Here is a 16174-nt window from a genome sequence, read left to right as displayed (position 1 = left end):
ACACAAACACACAAACAAACCAAAACAAGATGTGATTGTTTATCAACGGTTAAAATACACATAAATACATTTTAATAATCCTTCTTTTGATATTATCAACAAGAAATTACCATGTTTAAAGAAATTTAAGTCCGCGTATTCAGCATCTAAAATACGCCGTGTGCTAGGCCTAACTCAAGCCACACACATTTCCAAACATTTTCTTCAGGTTGGTAAGTATGGATTATGAGAAGTTCTTTTTACACAACCAATAACATTTTCTATGTGACGTTTCGATGACTAGTACGATATGTACACTGTCACTTTCATCAAACAAATGACCAATGAAGCGTATGCACACAAAGGTGTAAAATGTGTATGAGTTGTCTATACAATCGATGTCGATTTCGGCTACGCTGGAAACGTATGTACAATAGTTGTTATATATGTACCAAATTGACTCAATTCAGCTACGCTTTGTTAACACTTGGTCATAGATGTGCGAGAGTCTTTGAGCCCCCTCGTCTCGATTTAGAACTGGCCCACTGCGGCGTATCCAGATGGCTTCCTTTAGCTGCCGCTTGAACAGATTGCTCTCTCTGTCTAAAACGTTGGAGTTATCCCAGTCAATCACATGGTTTGTCTGTGTGGCATGGTCTGTGATTGCCGATTTATTTATCTGGGACTCCGACTGTTTTCTTTCAGATCTGGTGAATTTCCTACCTTCTGTGTCTTTCCGGTGTTCACCAAGGCGGACCCCAAATCGCCTTCCATTCTCTTCAATATACGACGCGTCACAGTTTTTGCATCCGATTTCGTATACGCATTCTGCGACGTTGTCTTTATGTGTTTTATCCTTAGGGTGTACTATGATATTGCGAAGCGTCTTGTGGGGCTTCATGGCTGTTTCTATGCCATGACCGCGATATAACCTCTGGATGGTTTCGGATATACCCTTTATATACGGGATGACCACTTGACCTTTGGTTTTGTTCTTATACTTGATTGGCCTTTTCTTGTTCTTCGCCTTACTTTTACACTGTTTTCTTACCCGTTTTATGGCCCATTCCGGATATGCACATGTTCTCATTGCCCTAGCGATGTGATTCTGCTCTTTCGTTTTGTCCTGTTGGTATGTGACTATTGTATCACATCTGTTGTGCAATGTGCGTATGACGTCTAACTTCTGGTGTAAAGGATGGTGAGATTTGAAGTTCAGGTATTGGTCCGTAGGGGTCATTTTTCTATAGACCAATACCAAGTGTTAACAAAGCGTAGCTGAATTGAGTCATTTCGGTACATATATAACAACTATTGTACATACGTTTCCAGCGTAGCCGAAATCGACATCGATTTTATAGACAACTCGTTCACATTTTACACCTTTGTGTGCATACGCTTCATTGGTCATTTGTCTGATGAAGGTGACAGTGTACTTATCGTACTAGCCATCGAAACGTCACATAGAAAATGTTATTGGTTGTGTGAAAAGAACTTCTCATAACCCAGCCACACACATTTGTAACGAACCCCTATATGCTCCAGCCAATATGTCTGACAGCGACGTCGCGGACGTGTCACTAGAATATGGAACATGCTTATGTCGGGCCAACGAAGCGTGTCGGCTATTAGATCCTATAACAGGTCCTTTTCAACAGAACACAATAATTCACTGTCCTCTACACTAGCTTCCGTTGCAAGTGGCGAAGCAGGTGAAATCATTCCGGCTCGTCGACCAGTCCCCTCATCGACGGTAACACATGCCGAATGCTAAAACGATGAGCTAGTCCGGTTGACACAGTCGATCGACACAACATCATCTTTTCAATCGTCATCTGGTTTCTTAGGAAACTTAGGAAACTCCACATTTCACGAATGCACTTTCTATCTCGTTGAAAGCGTAGCCGATGCACAGCCGTTTTTAACGGTCAGCTTTCTCCGCGAACACAGAATAAATTTCTGATTTTTGAAACTAAAATATTTGACAGGGTATCTTTGTTTTTAATTAAGATCTACTGTTAATTTTTAAGATAATCAATGCTTGTTAAACACGCTGGTAATATAAATTAAATTATTAGAAAATATGCAAAGTGTATTTCGTCACCTTTGACAACGCATCATCTTTCCCGCGAAAAAGGCTGTTCAATTAATGTTGTTTTCATGACGGTGTATTGCATTTTAATTGCATTTTTTCTTAATTTCAAATAATAAAAGTGGATGTAATACAACGTGAATATCAGGTTCGAAATGCATCTTTTTAACATTTATAAGGGTATGCAACACAGTTCCGTTCAAACATATTCTCCAAGATGCGCTAACGCGCTAACGTTCAAACATATTTTCCAAGATGCGCTAACGCGCAAAATGGAATATGTTTGAACAGAACTGTGTTACATACCCTCATAATGTTAAAAAGATGCATTTCAAACCTTAAATAACACTTTATTCTATCTGGTATCATTACACGTAACAAACACATTCCTTGAATTTATATCCAGGACAATGTTGTAACCATGACCAATTTTTGAGATTTGGTGTTGACATTCTTAGTGAAGGACTTGCCAATATGATGCGGAAACTGATTAATAGAACTTTCACCCCATGAAATAGGGGAATCTCAACCCGAGGGGAAGATTCCTAAATTGCCAAACACGAGGCTTTGCCGAGTTTTTTGCCAACTTAAAAATCTTTCCCGAGGGTTGAGATTTCCCTATCTCACTCACAATGGGGTTAATGATTTTTTTTCTCTTACCCTGTTCTCCCATTGTGTAAAATATACATAATGTAATGTTAACATTACATGCAAAATTCAGGGTTGACGTGACGTTGATGGATTGTTGACGTGACGTCATACCATTGTTATGAATAGGGGAACCCATTTCGAAAGGTTATTGGACGGCAAAATTCAACCAGTCAGAATCAGGCCTCCTTAATTAGGCGTAATACGGTCACGTCACATTATATATTAGACAAAGAATCTGGCGTTTGTGTATGTGCATATGGCATTTTGATCAAATCGACCAATTTCAGGGCAGTAATTATGCAGTTACTAAAGCGTGATAGACACTCAGACAGATGAACGAACAGAACGACACACCTAATTTTCTCTTTTTCTCGAAAAGCGGCGGATATTTTATGTACAGTAGAACAACCTCTGCATTTTGTTTATAAATCAGGCATAATTAATGTACAGTAGCATTACATGTGTACCTAGTTTATAAAACAGACACAGTTGATGAACATTAGCACTAATGTAGTAAGTCTACTGTTAAATCAGCCGTGATTTACGTTCAGTAGGACTGTATCTGATGTAATTACTAATGCATCATACATATCCACTAAAATCATACCATATTTTGATGGCTTTGAATTTCTACTCATATTATATTCTATAAACGGAACGATTTGGTGTTTAACTCTTTATACTCCTGTATGCATACGCGTTATCATTAAGGTACTGTAGCTGTGCTGTGGGACTGTGGTATCATACCCTTACCATACCACTGTTACGATCCTTGCCAAGTACTGTCCACAGACAATGACGAACGGGCGGTTAGGGACGATGGATGGATACAAGTCGGCTGCAAGGTTGAAAGAGGTATTGTGTATGATTGTATGATAGAATATAATTATTTCAAAAACAAACTATGCACATCCTAATTTTTACATCCACTTCCTGGCTCAATGAGGTTATGACGTTTGGCGAACAATGAATCGCATATCCTTCCTAGGCACATGGTGTTAATTTTTCAACATATGTAAATCATTTTGGCGTTTCTTCAATTCCATTCACTAACGATTATATTTTGAGTGTTCTAATTGTTGGTTTATTTGCACGCAGTAATTTCAGGAAATGTTTTACAGGGCCGGATTGGATTGATGGTGATGATGACGGAGGTCGGGGATCATGTGGCGTTGTGTGTTTGTGTTCAAGGAAAGGAACACTTACGGTAATGTCCAGTTCCGTATGAAGGGACCCACGTAACTTAATCAGTCAATAAGCAAGTGTTTCGTGCTTTCGTTTCCCGATTTGTTCTGGTAAAATACTGTGCTCTGAGGTATTTCAATGTGGCATCGGCGAAACTTGTAATACGTGAAATGTACAAGTATTTAACTTTCGAAAAACGTACAGTGATACTTCATTTAGGTCTATCTTTCTTGTCAAGCGACACCGGTCCCCTCGTAAAAATCTTGCGCTCGACATGCTCTTCATTGCCATTTAACCAGACAGTCAGCAATATTGCTAAACTGTAAATAACTGTATAGCTAGTAGATTATATGTACATGCTTAGTAGCGTACACTTAGTGATTTAGTTGGTCGAGTCCTTAAATTATACTCAGATTATCGTTTTACAACACGTCTTTACTGTCTAAACATAACGTTGGATATATTTCTGTTGATTTAACATGAATTGTGGCGTGCTTTAATTTTCAGTAATAAAAATGTATCCAAATGACAGAGTCGTTCAGATTTACACCCTGAATATAGCAGGAGCGAAGAAATTGCCCGAAAATCTGTCCAAATGTACCACAGGGGTAATTAACGACTAGCAAAACTATTAGTTTCTCCAGCAGCTCTTTACAAATTTGAGACCAAATTGGATATCTAAGCTTTTGGCACCTAGCATCACCGATGAGTGCCAAAATGAGGCAGCTGTTTGGTGCAGTGTAATTCGTTTTTGTTTCGCCGAGACGGAGGAGCGAAAGCGAGACTAAGATGTTGCTTTTCCGCCCGCGTCGACGGCGTCAAACATTGCGTTTAGCTCAACGTTAAGTTTTCGTTATATGCTTCTTAATCAGTTAATGATGGCATTATGGTATTGAATTTTCGCATGAAGGTTCTTTTGGGGTCTACCTTGCATACTATGAAGTCAAAGTGGGGATATTTGTTTTACATATTTTGGGCCAAAAACAGTATTTTAGGTGATTTTGAGAATTGGACATAACATCTTGAATACTTTTTAGATATATTTCAAATTTCATACACACCTTCAGTATACACAGCACTTAAATATATATTAGTGTTTTTTGCTGAGATAACCACAACAAATTTTTTGTCAGAAAACATAGTATTTTGGGTGATTTTGAGAACTGGACATAACTTCTTGAATATTTTTTAGATTTATTTCAAATTTCATATACACCTTCAGTATACACAGTACTTCAAAATATTATACAAGTTTCTTGCTCATATGACCATATCAATTTTTGGGGGAATTTTGTGTTTTTGGCAAGCTAATGTTAAATTTTTGGTTTTTACCACAGTAGATAATGCAGTGTTCAACTGATTGCGGGTCAGAAACAGAGATTTGAAATGCTTGGCTCCATTTACATTGTGGGTCAGAAACAGAGATTTGAAATGCTTGGCTCCATTTCTTGGGCAGAAAACGTAGAATTTCGAGCGATTTTTAGAATTGGACATAATTCATTTAGTCATTGTCAGAATTAGTTTGGTTTTTATACACACCTTAAGTATTTACAGTAATTAAACATATTTACTTTCAGAACCATTTCACTGCACATATTTAACAGTGCATATTAGCTACACCTATGAATGCATCTATCACAGTTTCATGTATGCATGTGATATAAGCGGAATATATGTACCGGTACCGCTTTATTTTTTCGAGAAGATACTGTCTTACTCATTTGATCCAGTGGTAAAACGTGTATCCGCAGCTTACCACATGGTTATGAAAATTCTCCTTTCTGACGGAATTTATTTGAAAATGCTATAAGCATAAATTGTGTGAAAAAACACGAAGCGGGTAACGGCGAGACCTGTAATTACGAGTACTTCTTGTTGGTATACTGTATCTGTTACCAAATTGAAGGTACATTCACTTATATGTGTGATACGTTTATCGTACGATAATTTACCAATTGTTTCCCCTGTGAACGCTGTTGATAAATTTTCTGCTCATACATATGGAAATTATCACAAATTATAAAACTGCTGCTTGTGTTCCAAGTTTTTTGTATTGTTAATCTATTGTTAACTACATATTACAATTGTACAAATGCTGTGTGATGTTGATATACTTACATATAATACTCACCCTGCATTTGTTGTACTGTTTTTATAGTAGTACCGTCTTTTACTTGTGACATGTAACCGATATTTTACTTGCGCCCCTTTCTAATCGTGTCATACGCAGGCTTCCTTATCGCAGTGTTTGACTTTTTGTCACGCGGAGCTATCCTCAGCCAAGTTCATAAATAAGTCACTAATATGGTGACGTCTGGTGAGGCTATCCTTTGATTGGTTGATATAATACGTTCCAAATGACGTGACGTCAACTCGAGGCTATCCTCTGCGTGGTTTATCTGATACGTAAACATGACATGACGTCATGGGGGACTATCGCTATCCTTAACCTGTTTGATATGAAACATAACTTGTTTGAAAGGTTCATGAAAGTGTAACGTCGACAAAATCGTTTGTTGATACGGTCGTTGAGGAGACCAAATTTGTAGTTCGTAAATTACGGCCGGCATAGGCCAGAACGGATTCATTCTGATTACATGTTCTTTTATATTTTCCCATGCGCTGATAGGTGGTTAGGAGTGCAAAACATCACTTGCATCAACCCTTACTTAGGAACGTTAGCATTTGTGCTAAATTGAATTACATGTGAATGCATGTGGCGTAAAGCACAAGCTTTATGCTAGTATACAACTTTCATAAAGGTTGATACCTTAAGCAATAAAAGCATCAGATGTGTGAACAATATATGCTAAACTGGTCATGTTGTTTTAAAGTAGTTCAGGATAGTGTAGAAATTTAAAATGAATTTCATAGCATTCACTGTATTTCAGGTTCGTTGGCCAAGTAGGAAAATTGGGAAATACAGATACGGGGATGAAGTGATATTGCTGGACACTTCAGAAGAGTAAGCATTGCTCAATTCATCTTAACATTCTGATTACACATTAAAGAATGATAATATGATATTTCAACCTATTGTAGTCGAAATGAACATGATTTAATGGAATCGAATTGTCCATTTGTAAAACGCACTTTGTATGCATTTATATCAGTTAACTTCTCTTGTAGACAAGCTCAGGCAGCAGGGTATTACAGCAGCATAAGCACCATTGAGTTTGAACCAGGGAACACATTATCATCAGACACCCAACATTATTCGAAACCATATAAGAATGTTGATTTCTCGACTTACTTTACCAGAATATCTGACTCAAATACCACATTTCTGATGCCTTACAAATTCAACGATCATGAAAAAACAGGTATAATGTACGTTCCGTTATACTTAAAACATTTAAGAAATGTTTTATTTCAAATTTAAAGAATTTGTAAAGATTATAAGACTCTTTCATGCCCAGGGGTGTAGGATAGGGACATTACCACCAGAGGGTTTTTCAAATTTGGTAATACCCGAGGCTTTGCCGAGGGTTTTGCCAAATTTGAAAATCCGAGGGTGGAATGTCCCTATCCTACACCCCATGTCCATGAAAGTTTTTTTCACTCATTCCAACCACCAGAATAAGCCCAGAAACTATGACATGCGTTTGGACTGGCCACCATTTTGAAAATATCAATTTTTCCCCTGAGCTTTTTAGATGAAAACGAATCAGCCAAATAAAGCATATTTGCAAACAATGTTTGCACAGAAAAAAATAATCACATCTTTCTAACGTGCAGGTAAATATATAGTAAAAGGTTTTTACTTCATCACGTCGCCTTTCCCGCATTGCAGCATCGGAGAGTTCCAAATTCGTGACGTCACGTCATTGTTTAGTCATTGTGACGTCATGTCACGTGAAATGGGGTGTAAGCTAGTAATTTCCTACACCCCTTTCTTACCCTGGACAGCTGTATCTTACACACAGGGAAATGAGAGAAATGTTTTACAACAGTTTTATACGTGGTTCTTTGTCCGAATTGCTCAGGGAATTCTGCTGTTAGGCCAGTCGGCGGAGTTATTATAAAAAAGCACAACAGATATATTACTATGGCACTATTACAAAATTCAAATACACGTAGAGGCATTTTTTGTTCTCCTTACACATGTTCAAATGAGGTTTTTATATTATTTCGCAATTTCAATTATAAAACCAATGTGTATGCATCACCAAAACCTAAATATAGAAGATTCTAGAGCAAACTTATCTTGTTAAATATATTTTGTGTATGTAAATATTATCCGCAGGCGTTGCATCCGAAGTTCAATCGACACAGGAACAAGAGCGTAGCCTCATAGAATTTCAAGAGATGCCAGAACCCGACAGTAGCACCCCATCTTGGAATTATCAACAGGAAGGTCAAATCGAATGGATTTCGTTTGATGCAGGCAACACAAGAAAACTAGAATCTGACTGGTCCAAACACCGTAAAACTTCAATGGTTTCTGTTAATAACAAAAGGTAATCTTTGATCAGATAATCACAAATTATGAAGAAGCAAATACTTTTTTTTTTCAGTTTATACATCATTTATGCCTGACTGTTTTAGTCAATTGAGATATCACAAATCTTTTCACCGATTGACATCTCTTGAGAATCGGTTTCCGCTATCGGCGGATTGGTCGAGTGTTTAACATTCTGGCCTTCTACGCAGGCGGCCGGGGTTCGATCCCCGAAGTCATCGCACGCAAGGAATATTCAGAGAAACTGTTTGTCCTTCCCACACAACTCCAACAACCAAGGTGGAATATAAAATGGTCTGGGGTTGATGTTGCGGTATCTGTGCTGTAGCAATCTAAGTGAGGTTGGAAGCACGGTCCACTACAAAAAGAACACAATACATATCCAACACACATGCAGGCATACACACATAGGGAGATATTTGCCAGGTGGCATAGAACTAGTAGTTAGCACCTGATAAGGCAGCTCCTGCAAATTCCTCAAAATTATATTGATTTATGTATATGCTAATGCTTTAGAGTGGCTTATTCTAGCTGGATATGGCGCTATATCAAGTGTTGTGTATATTATTATTATTATTGAGAAACCTAGAGATGTATTGAGATCTTTAGAGAATCTATTTCACCTATTGATATCTCTCGAGAATCTACAGTTGCTGGATCGCACAACGTTACACGATGTGCAATCTGGACGGTTATTGTTTGCGCACATTTGTGTGGACGATGGATGAACGTTGTGCGATGACAATCGTGGTTGGTGTAAATTAAGAAATGGCTTAACAATATATACGGTTTCGTGTTAAAACAAATAAAATTTATTTTATGAATATGTTTCTATATTATACCTAAATATATTAGCTGATCTTTCTTTATATTCTTCAATTTAGAAATGGTGTTTCGGTGGTTTTTAAAACGACCCAAATCGACACATGTAAAAATGTAACACGGATGGACACGGTCCCATATACAGGTAAACATAGCCACTTTGTACGTGTACCTGGACCGTAGTTTTCCCCACCCGGGGCACTTACGTAACTCGCCAGGTGTAAAAATTCATGTGAAGGGGAGCTATAGACCAAAACGAATGCAAATTACAAATACTTGACATGCAGTTGTGTTTTCATTACAGTCATACGGTATCATATATCGGCTCTGTATGTAAGGAACAGGGCGCCAGGTAAAACACTCGGGTCAGTCATCAACATGTTATTTACCTGTTCTGTTACCTGGGAGCGAAACCCATTCTTGACAGGCTAACGGTCACTGTAATATTGTGTTACTTGATTATAAAATTGAACATAATCTTAATTAGAATGATGATAAAAAATAAATACAGTGTTGCTTATTCCATACGAGCGTACCGGACATTTTTTCATTTCGTAAAATTGATCAACCAAAACCGCACATGTGTGCGGAGAGAAGCGCACAATGGTGTGAACATTTGTTAAATCGCCTAGTTGTGCGCACCATGTGTGGACGATGTGCGGACGGTGTGTGCACGATGTATGCAAGATGAGCGCACGCTAATTTTGGTGCGTTGTGCGGTCACACAATTGTATTTCACATATTGAGATCTCTGGAGATTTTATTTCACCTCTCTTTAGAATCTATTTCATCTATTGAGATTTCTCTCGAGAATCTATTTCACCTGTTGAGATCGCTAGAGAATCTGTTTCAGTGATAAAGATTTCTCGAGATTATGTGTCACATATTAAGATCTCTCGAGAACTTATTACACCTATTGAGTTCTCGCGATATTCTAATTTACCTATTGAGACCTTTCGAGAATATATTTCACCTATTAAGATCTTTCGAAAATATAACCTACAAAGATGTTTTGAGAATCTCTTTCAGAGACAGATCTCTCGAGAAAGAACCAGATGTGGTTCTGCTGATTATTCGTATCTTCATGCAATGTCATAATTTCCTTTGTATTGTTGCTGTAAATAGATAGTATCTAAAAAGCACATGAACTATGACGTGGTGTTCGATATCAATCAAATTTAAATTTCTCGGTAAGCTGTAAGCAGGAAGACGGCCCCAACAACTTGGAAACAAAAGGTCGCGTCGCCGTTTCAAACAGGTATCCCAACATTGCCTGAAACACGACTTGTAAAGCCTAATACATTCGTGAATCAATACGTTATATTTGTGTTAATCGCTTTTTATTTGTACAGTGAGCTCATAATAGTGGAAAATTATTTATAATCAATCTAGCATTTATGATTTAATGAGTGTATTCATAATAACAGTTAAGGACATCCATAATACTAAAACACGTAAAGATCAAACGACAGAAACTCATATGTTGCCTTATCTTCATTCGCAAATTTAATATTGTTGGAGACGACTAAAATGGTTGTGATCCGGAAATTATGTATACAGTTAAATTTTTAATGTATTCATTCTGCTCCATATCAATATCACGTCCCCTTTAAAATGAATTTAGATACATTACATGTAAATCTAAATATTTGATTCTCAGAGTATCGTTGTACTCATGATTTGTGTAAGGCACCATTCGTACATTATTTACGTTTGATAGCTTTCTGTCGATCAATCATGAGTTTAAAATTATGTACGTTTAGTAGATTTTTTTTCATCAATTTTTACCACTATAGGTACAGAGTCGCTTTCGAGAAAATGGCAATGTCTTCCATAGACGGTAATGATGAAGAAAAACAGCTCAGGTTACACGTGAAGCGGGTAGGTAGTCAGCTAATGTTTTTTCATTCTATAATGTAGGCTCGATATTCAAAATTAGATATTCAGAAGTAAACATACATAATGTTTTATCAGCAAAAGATAATCCAGAGTAGTAAGGTAGTTTACAACATTAAATGCATACTGTTACATTAACTGCGATATAATTTATTTGAGCACACTATCTTTACCAGTGAAACAAGAGTGGCAGTGCCGGTCGATGGCTGCTGATATCGTTTGTTGTTACATCTTTGTATTCTATATCTGTTTGGTAAACAGTGAAGGAATTGGTCGTCATTCCAGTAATGTATGCTATGGTAGTTGCTTTGTTCTTGTGGCAGATGAGTCAAACTAGTTTTGAAATTTTTGATTTTTATTTAATTTCAGGAACGAAAGAATACACAAGGTGTAAAAGATACAGAAGACTGACTTTTTTTTATTCAGTGACAAAGGTTTCAACTTAAATTACTACAATTCTACAAACAAAAAACAAAATCATGATAATATTGAACAGAAAATAATAACTTCATGAACCAAGAGGTCATCAAACCAACCGGGGGTTCTATAGAACCCCTTAACTCATTCATCTCTATATATTAAAATTGGATTTGTCCAGTCTTTGATTTGATTGGTTTAAATGTGACTTTAGGGGTGAATAGGTTAAATTGTAGACGAAACACATTCACCCAGGGAAGTGTAATGCATCACCTATTGTCTTCTGTGAAAGTACAGGAACAGGAAAGTCAAAAAGAGTGCTAGACAAAGGGAAATGATTGCAATAATTGCAGACATTTAGATATCATGTTTGATATTCGGATCACGATTACAATTACAATATTGAATCCGTACCCATGTAGCATACCCTGGATCACTGTATTAGAGACGGTCGCTCTATCTAATGGAGCTATCTGGAAGTCTCTTGTCGTATTCCGCTCCAGTTACAACTTAAACGAAGTGGAGGGGTGATGAGATGAAGTGTGGTGATATTCTCTCTTGTTCTGTCTGCATCGGAACAGGTGTCCTTAAATATTCTTTTAACAGACATAATTTGTGAATTCTTAACATAAATTCATAATAATGAAATACTATATTGTGTACATGTAACATATTTTATAGTTAACACTACATTTCTTCATCTCTGTCCCACCTTCCCCTGTAGACGTTTCCTTCACGTCACTGTCACTGTAGCTACAGTTGTTAATGATGGTTATGATAAAAGAATTCTTGTTCATTAATGATCATTCATGTTGGTGTTATTTTTTATATATGTTATGTGAATAAAACAAAATTTAAATTAAAAAGCATACCTACAAATATAAAAATATCTCAATGCATACAACAAAAATAATCGATTTATGAGTATTTTGATCTTTTTTCCAAATTTTTAAATCAAACAGAGATTTATGCTGATGACCTAACTATAGTAAATGAAAAGTCACAGACAGTGACAGCGAATACACAATGTATTGAAGACATGATGATATTAAGAGAAAGTAAACTCAATGTATGTCAATTGTCTCTTAAGCAACAGAACTGGGTTAAGTAGATAAAGACATCGACTATTAAATTGGGAAATATGTCGTTAATGTACATGTACGCTTTGGGAAATTACTTGGTACTTCAACGTCATTAACAACTGCTATACGGACTTCATATGCAAATGAGACATTTGCGGACAGTTTACAACTTTACTAGCAAAGAAGCTGTTTTTACGGGGTTTAGGTAATAAGCATGAAATATAATCCATACCTGATGTGAGGTATTAATAAGGTAATTAAAGCCCTCGTGATAAAAAAATTAGGCAGAAGACTTTCGGCAAGGCCTCGGGTCTCCTGCTCAATATTGTATCCCTTTGGTTTGAATAACCGTACCAATACCTCACATCAGGGATGGATTCTATTATTAGTAATACAAAGATGGAAAACTTACATTTTTATAATCCATCCCCTCTCATTTAATGTTTTATACCTATAACATTGTTCTATGTTTAATCAGGATTCATTAGACAGATAGTCGAAGCTATAAAACAAACTGTAAGACTTGTTTAATATTCTTGTTGATATTTAAATGAATTAAAGGTCCAGTACAACATTATGATATTGTAGTTTATAACATTTTTATATATTTATAGGTTGACTATTTGACCAAGATACCCATGTGATTTTTTTCTAAAATATTTGAACCTCATCCCCTCCGTGGACTGGTTTTTTTTGTCAACCTCATGGATTTAAATGAAGCATAATATAAGAAACAAACATTAATTAAGTATTGTTTTATGTTTATACAGACGCTTAGGTGACATTACCCAAACTCTCAACGAACTATTTCATACGTTTTTTTCCAAACCCAGAAATATTTTAGGACGCTTAATTACGGTATGTAATTGTTACTGTAGATTTTTCATATTTTCTTCAGTTTACAATATTCGTATTTACGTAAATTATAACAGCTGTGTATTAATGAATCACATCTTTGCATGATTTCATTTTTTCTGTAGTCTGTGATATTCTTAAAATAAGTTATTTATGATGAATAAATGTTATATATTTTGTGATTTTTTGTTCGTCTTTGGTTTCGTTATTTCCTATCTATTATATATCACTAACAACAAGATTGTGTGGAAGATTAGCTTCCAATTGTTATACTAGCAAATATCAAGAGAAGGACCCGTGTTCATGAAGCCATTTTCATGCTCAAGCATGAATTCTGCGCTTAAACAAACTCATTCTTATATAATGTGACACGACCAAAACGTAAGTTTTTTTATTTATCTATCACTGGAACACTAAATAGGGCTTGGACACAGTATCTTGGTTGAAACTCTGGTTTGAAACATAAGAATTGTTTTATGAATAAAAAACTTGCACTTGCTAAAAAAAGTGTCATTAGGTCTCATTTTTTTTTTATTCAAGAAAATATTAACTATGCATAATAATACGAAATTGGATGATCTCAACCTGTTAATGAGAAGTGTATATAAGCAGGTCAAAACTAATATGGCTGCATTTACATGTATTCTGTATGTGTTATCAGTAACATGATACTAATCCAAGACGATAGGTAAAACAATGTTCTATGGTGTAATGTTAAGGACTCCTGCGATCCGAGTTCACGTCTAGATAGAACCTGAACAGGCGTTGATTTTCATGTAAAGCTTTTATTTTTGTTTATTTTTTTTCCAAGATGTAGTTTAAAAATGCATAACGTTTTTAAGAGCAAATGATGTGTGAGTGTAATAAGGAAGATAGTGATGATGATGATGAAAATGATGATAATGATGATGATGATAATGATAATGAGGATGATGATCTGAGGAGGATAATGATGACCATGATGTCAGATAATGACGATGATAATGATACTGTCAGATGATGATGAGGATGATGTAAGACAATTATGATGATGATGATGATGATGATGATGATGATGATGACCTGTAAACCGGTGAAAGCTTTACTGTGTATGAACAATTATGTACTATTGTATAATGTCATTTTTGTTTTGTCTTGTCTTGTAAAAAAAATATTAGAAAAATCAAAATCTATAAATAAATAAAAAAAATCCTTCAATATTTACCTCGTATATTTTTTTCCAAAATGAAGTTAAAAAATGGATAACGTTTTTAAGAGAAAATGTGTGAGTGTAAAAAGGAAGATACTGATGATGATGATGATGATGATGATGATGATGATGATGATGGTGATTATGATGACAGAAAGATGAAATTATCCTACCAAGCTGTAATTCTGAAAAAGACTTAGCAAGAAAGTTCAGTGATTACTTTCTGAATAAAATCAGCTCAATCAGGAAAAATATTACCAAAGTGAACACCTCTGCTGACATTGTCATCTCTGTCATGACTGCTGACATTGCATTTGATATGGAACCATTGACAAAGCTCTCACCAACAACCAAGGACGAGTTGCGCAACATTATCATGACCTCGCAATCGAAGTCCTGTGAGATTGATCCACTGCCTACAGACCTATTAAAGCAATGTCTTGAAGCACTGCTTCTTTGATTACCGCAATCATGAATAAATCATTGGATGAGTCAAAGGTTCCATTATGTTTCAAGAAGGCACATGTCAGACCATTGTTAAAAAAGCCTGGAATGGACAAGGAGGAGTTGAAAAACTACCACCCAGTTTCAAATCTGCCTTTTCTGTCTAAGATCTTGGAGAAGGTTGTGTCCCGGCGTTTAGAGGTTCATCTCCATGCAAACAGTCTCCATGACAACATGCAATCGGCCTACCGCATGGGACACTCTACTGAGACGGCCCTCCTACGTGTACATAGTGATATAGCTTCTGCATTGGATAACAAGTGCAGAGCGGTGCTTGTCATGCTGGACTTGTCAGCTGCATTTGACGTCATCGACCATGGCATACTTTATAAACGTCTGGAAAACTCTTATGGAGTGACTGATACCGCACTATGCTGGATACAGTCATACCTGAGTGAACGACGACAGTGTGTTATCATCGGTTCTGCCACCTCACATGACAAAGTACTAGATTTCGGGGTTCATCAAAGATCGGTGTTAGGACCACGAAAATATTGTATGTACTCCAAACCGATTGGAGAGATTTGTCGTCGCCATAGCCTTCGCTATTATTGTTATGCCGATGACACACAAATTTACATGGTCATAAAACCACAGGACAGTTGGAATACAGTCTCAGAAAGTCTGGAAGCTTGTCTGACAGATATCAGTATCTGGATGAACGCCAACATGCTTAAACTTAATCAGGAAAAGACGGAACTAATCGTCTTTTCCCCAAAGTGTCAGCAAACAATGGCTCTGCAGCTCAAGGTTGGTGCCAGAACTATTGAGACTGTTCCAGCTGTTAAAAACCTAGGGGTATACTTTCACAGTTCTCTGAACATGGAGAAACAAGTGAAACAACGCTATTGCCAAATCCTGTTACTACCCGATCAGGAACATCGGCTGTATTCGACAGTTTCTAACTGCAGATGCATGCAAGATTTTGGTGCATTCACTTGTTACCTCTCGGCTGGATTATGGTAACGCCCTGCTCTGTGGTATATCTGACAAACTAACTAGTCGTCTGCAGAGGGTCCAGAACACTGCAGCACGGCTAG

General features: G+C 36.6%; 1 protein-coding gene across 9 annotated transcripts in view; it reads left to right on the top strand.

Annotated features, from left to right (window-relative positions):
• The window catches only part of LOC110460427, a 28480-nt gene extending 14103 nt beyond the window's left edge, over window positions 1-14377 (top strand). For 5 of the 9 annotated variants that reach the window (XM_021513309.1, XM_021513308.1, XM_021513302.1 and 2 more), the window contains 7 exons: window positions 3434-3577; window positions 3844-3929; window positions 6799-6872; window positions 7037-7230; window positions 8154-8367; window positions 10988-11072; window positions 11457-14377. In XM_021513309.1, the coding sequence (XP_021368984.1) occupies window positions 3434-3577; window positions 3844-3929; window positions 6799-6872; window positions 7037-7230; window positions 8154-8367; window positions 10988-11072; window positions 11457-11498 (839 nt within the window). In that variant the 3' untranslated portion in view covers window positions 11499-14377. Of the gene's footprint in view, window positions 1-3433; window positions 3578-3843; window positions 3930-6798; window positions 6873-7036; window positions 7238-8153; window positions 8368-9253; window positions 9337-10987; window positions 11073-11456 lie in introns of those variants that run through there. The other 4 variants (XM_021513306.1, XM_021513307.1, XM_021513310.1 and 1 more) reach the window with 4 other exon arrangements.
• Window positions 14378-16174: the final 1797 nt, after the last annotated feature.

The sequence above is a fragment of the Mizuhopecten yessoensis genome, unplaced genomic scaffold (assembly GCF_002113885.1).
Source record: "Mizuhopecten yessoensis strain PY_sf001 unplaced genomic scaffold, ASM211388v2 scaffold10397, whole genome shotgun sequence".
Lineage (NCBI taxonomy): Eukaryota > Metazoa > Mollusca > Bivalvia > Pectinida > Pectinidae > Mizuhopecten > Mizuhopecten yessoensis.
Note: the sequence above shows the minus strand (reverse complement) of the source record. Positions and strands in the feature narration are given on the sequence as shown.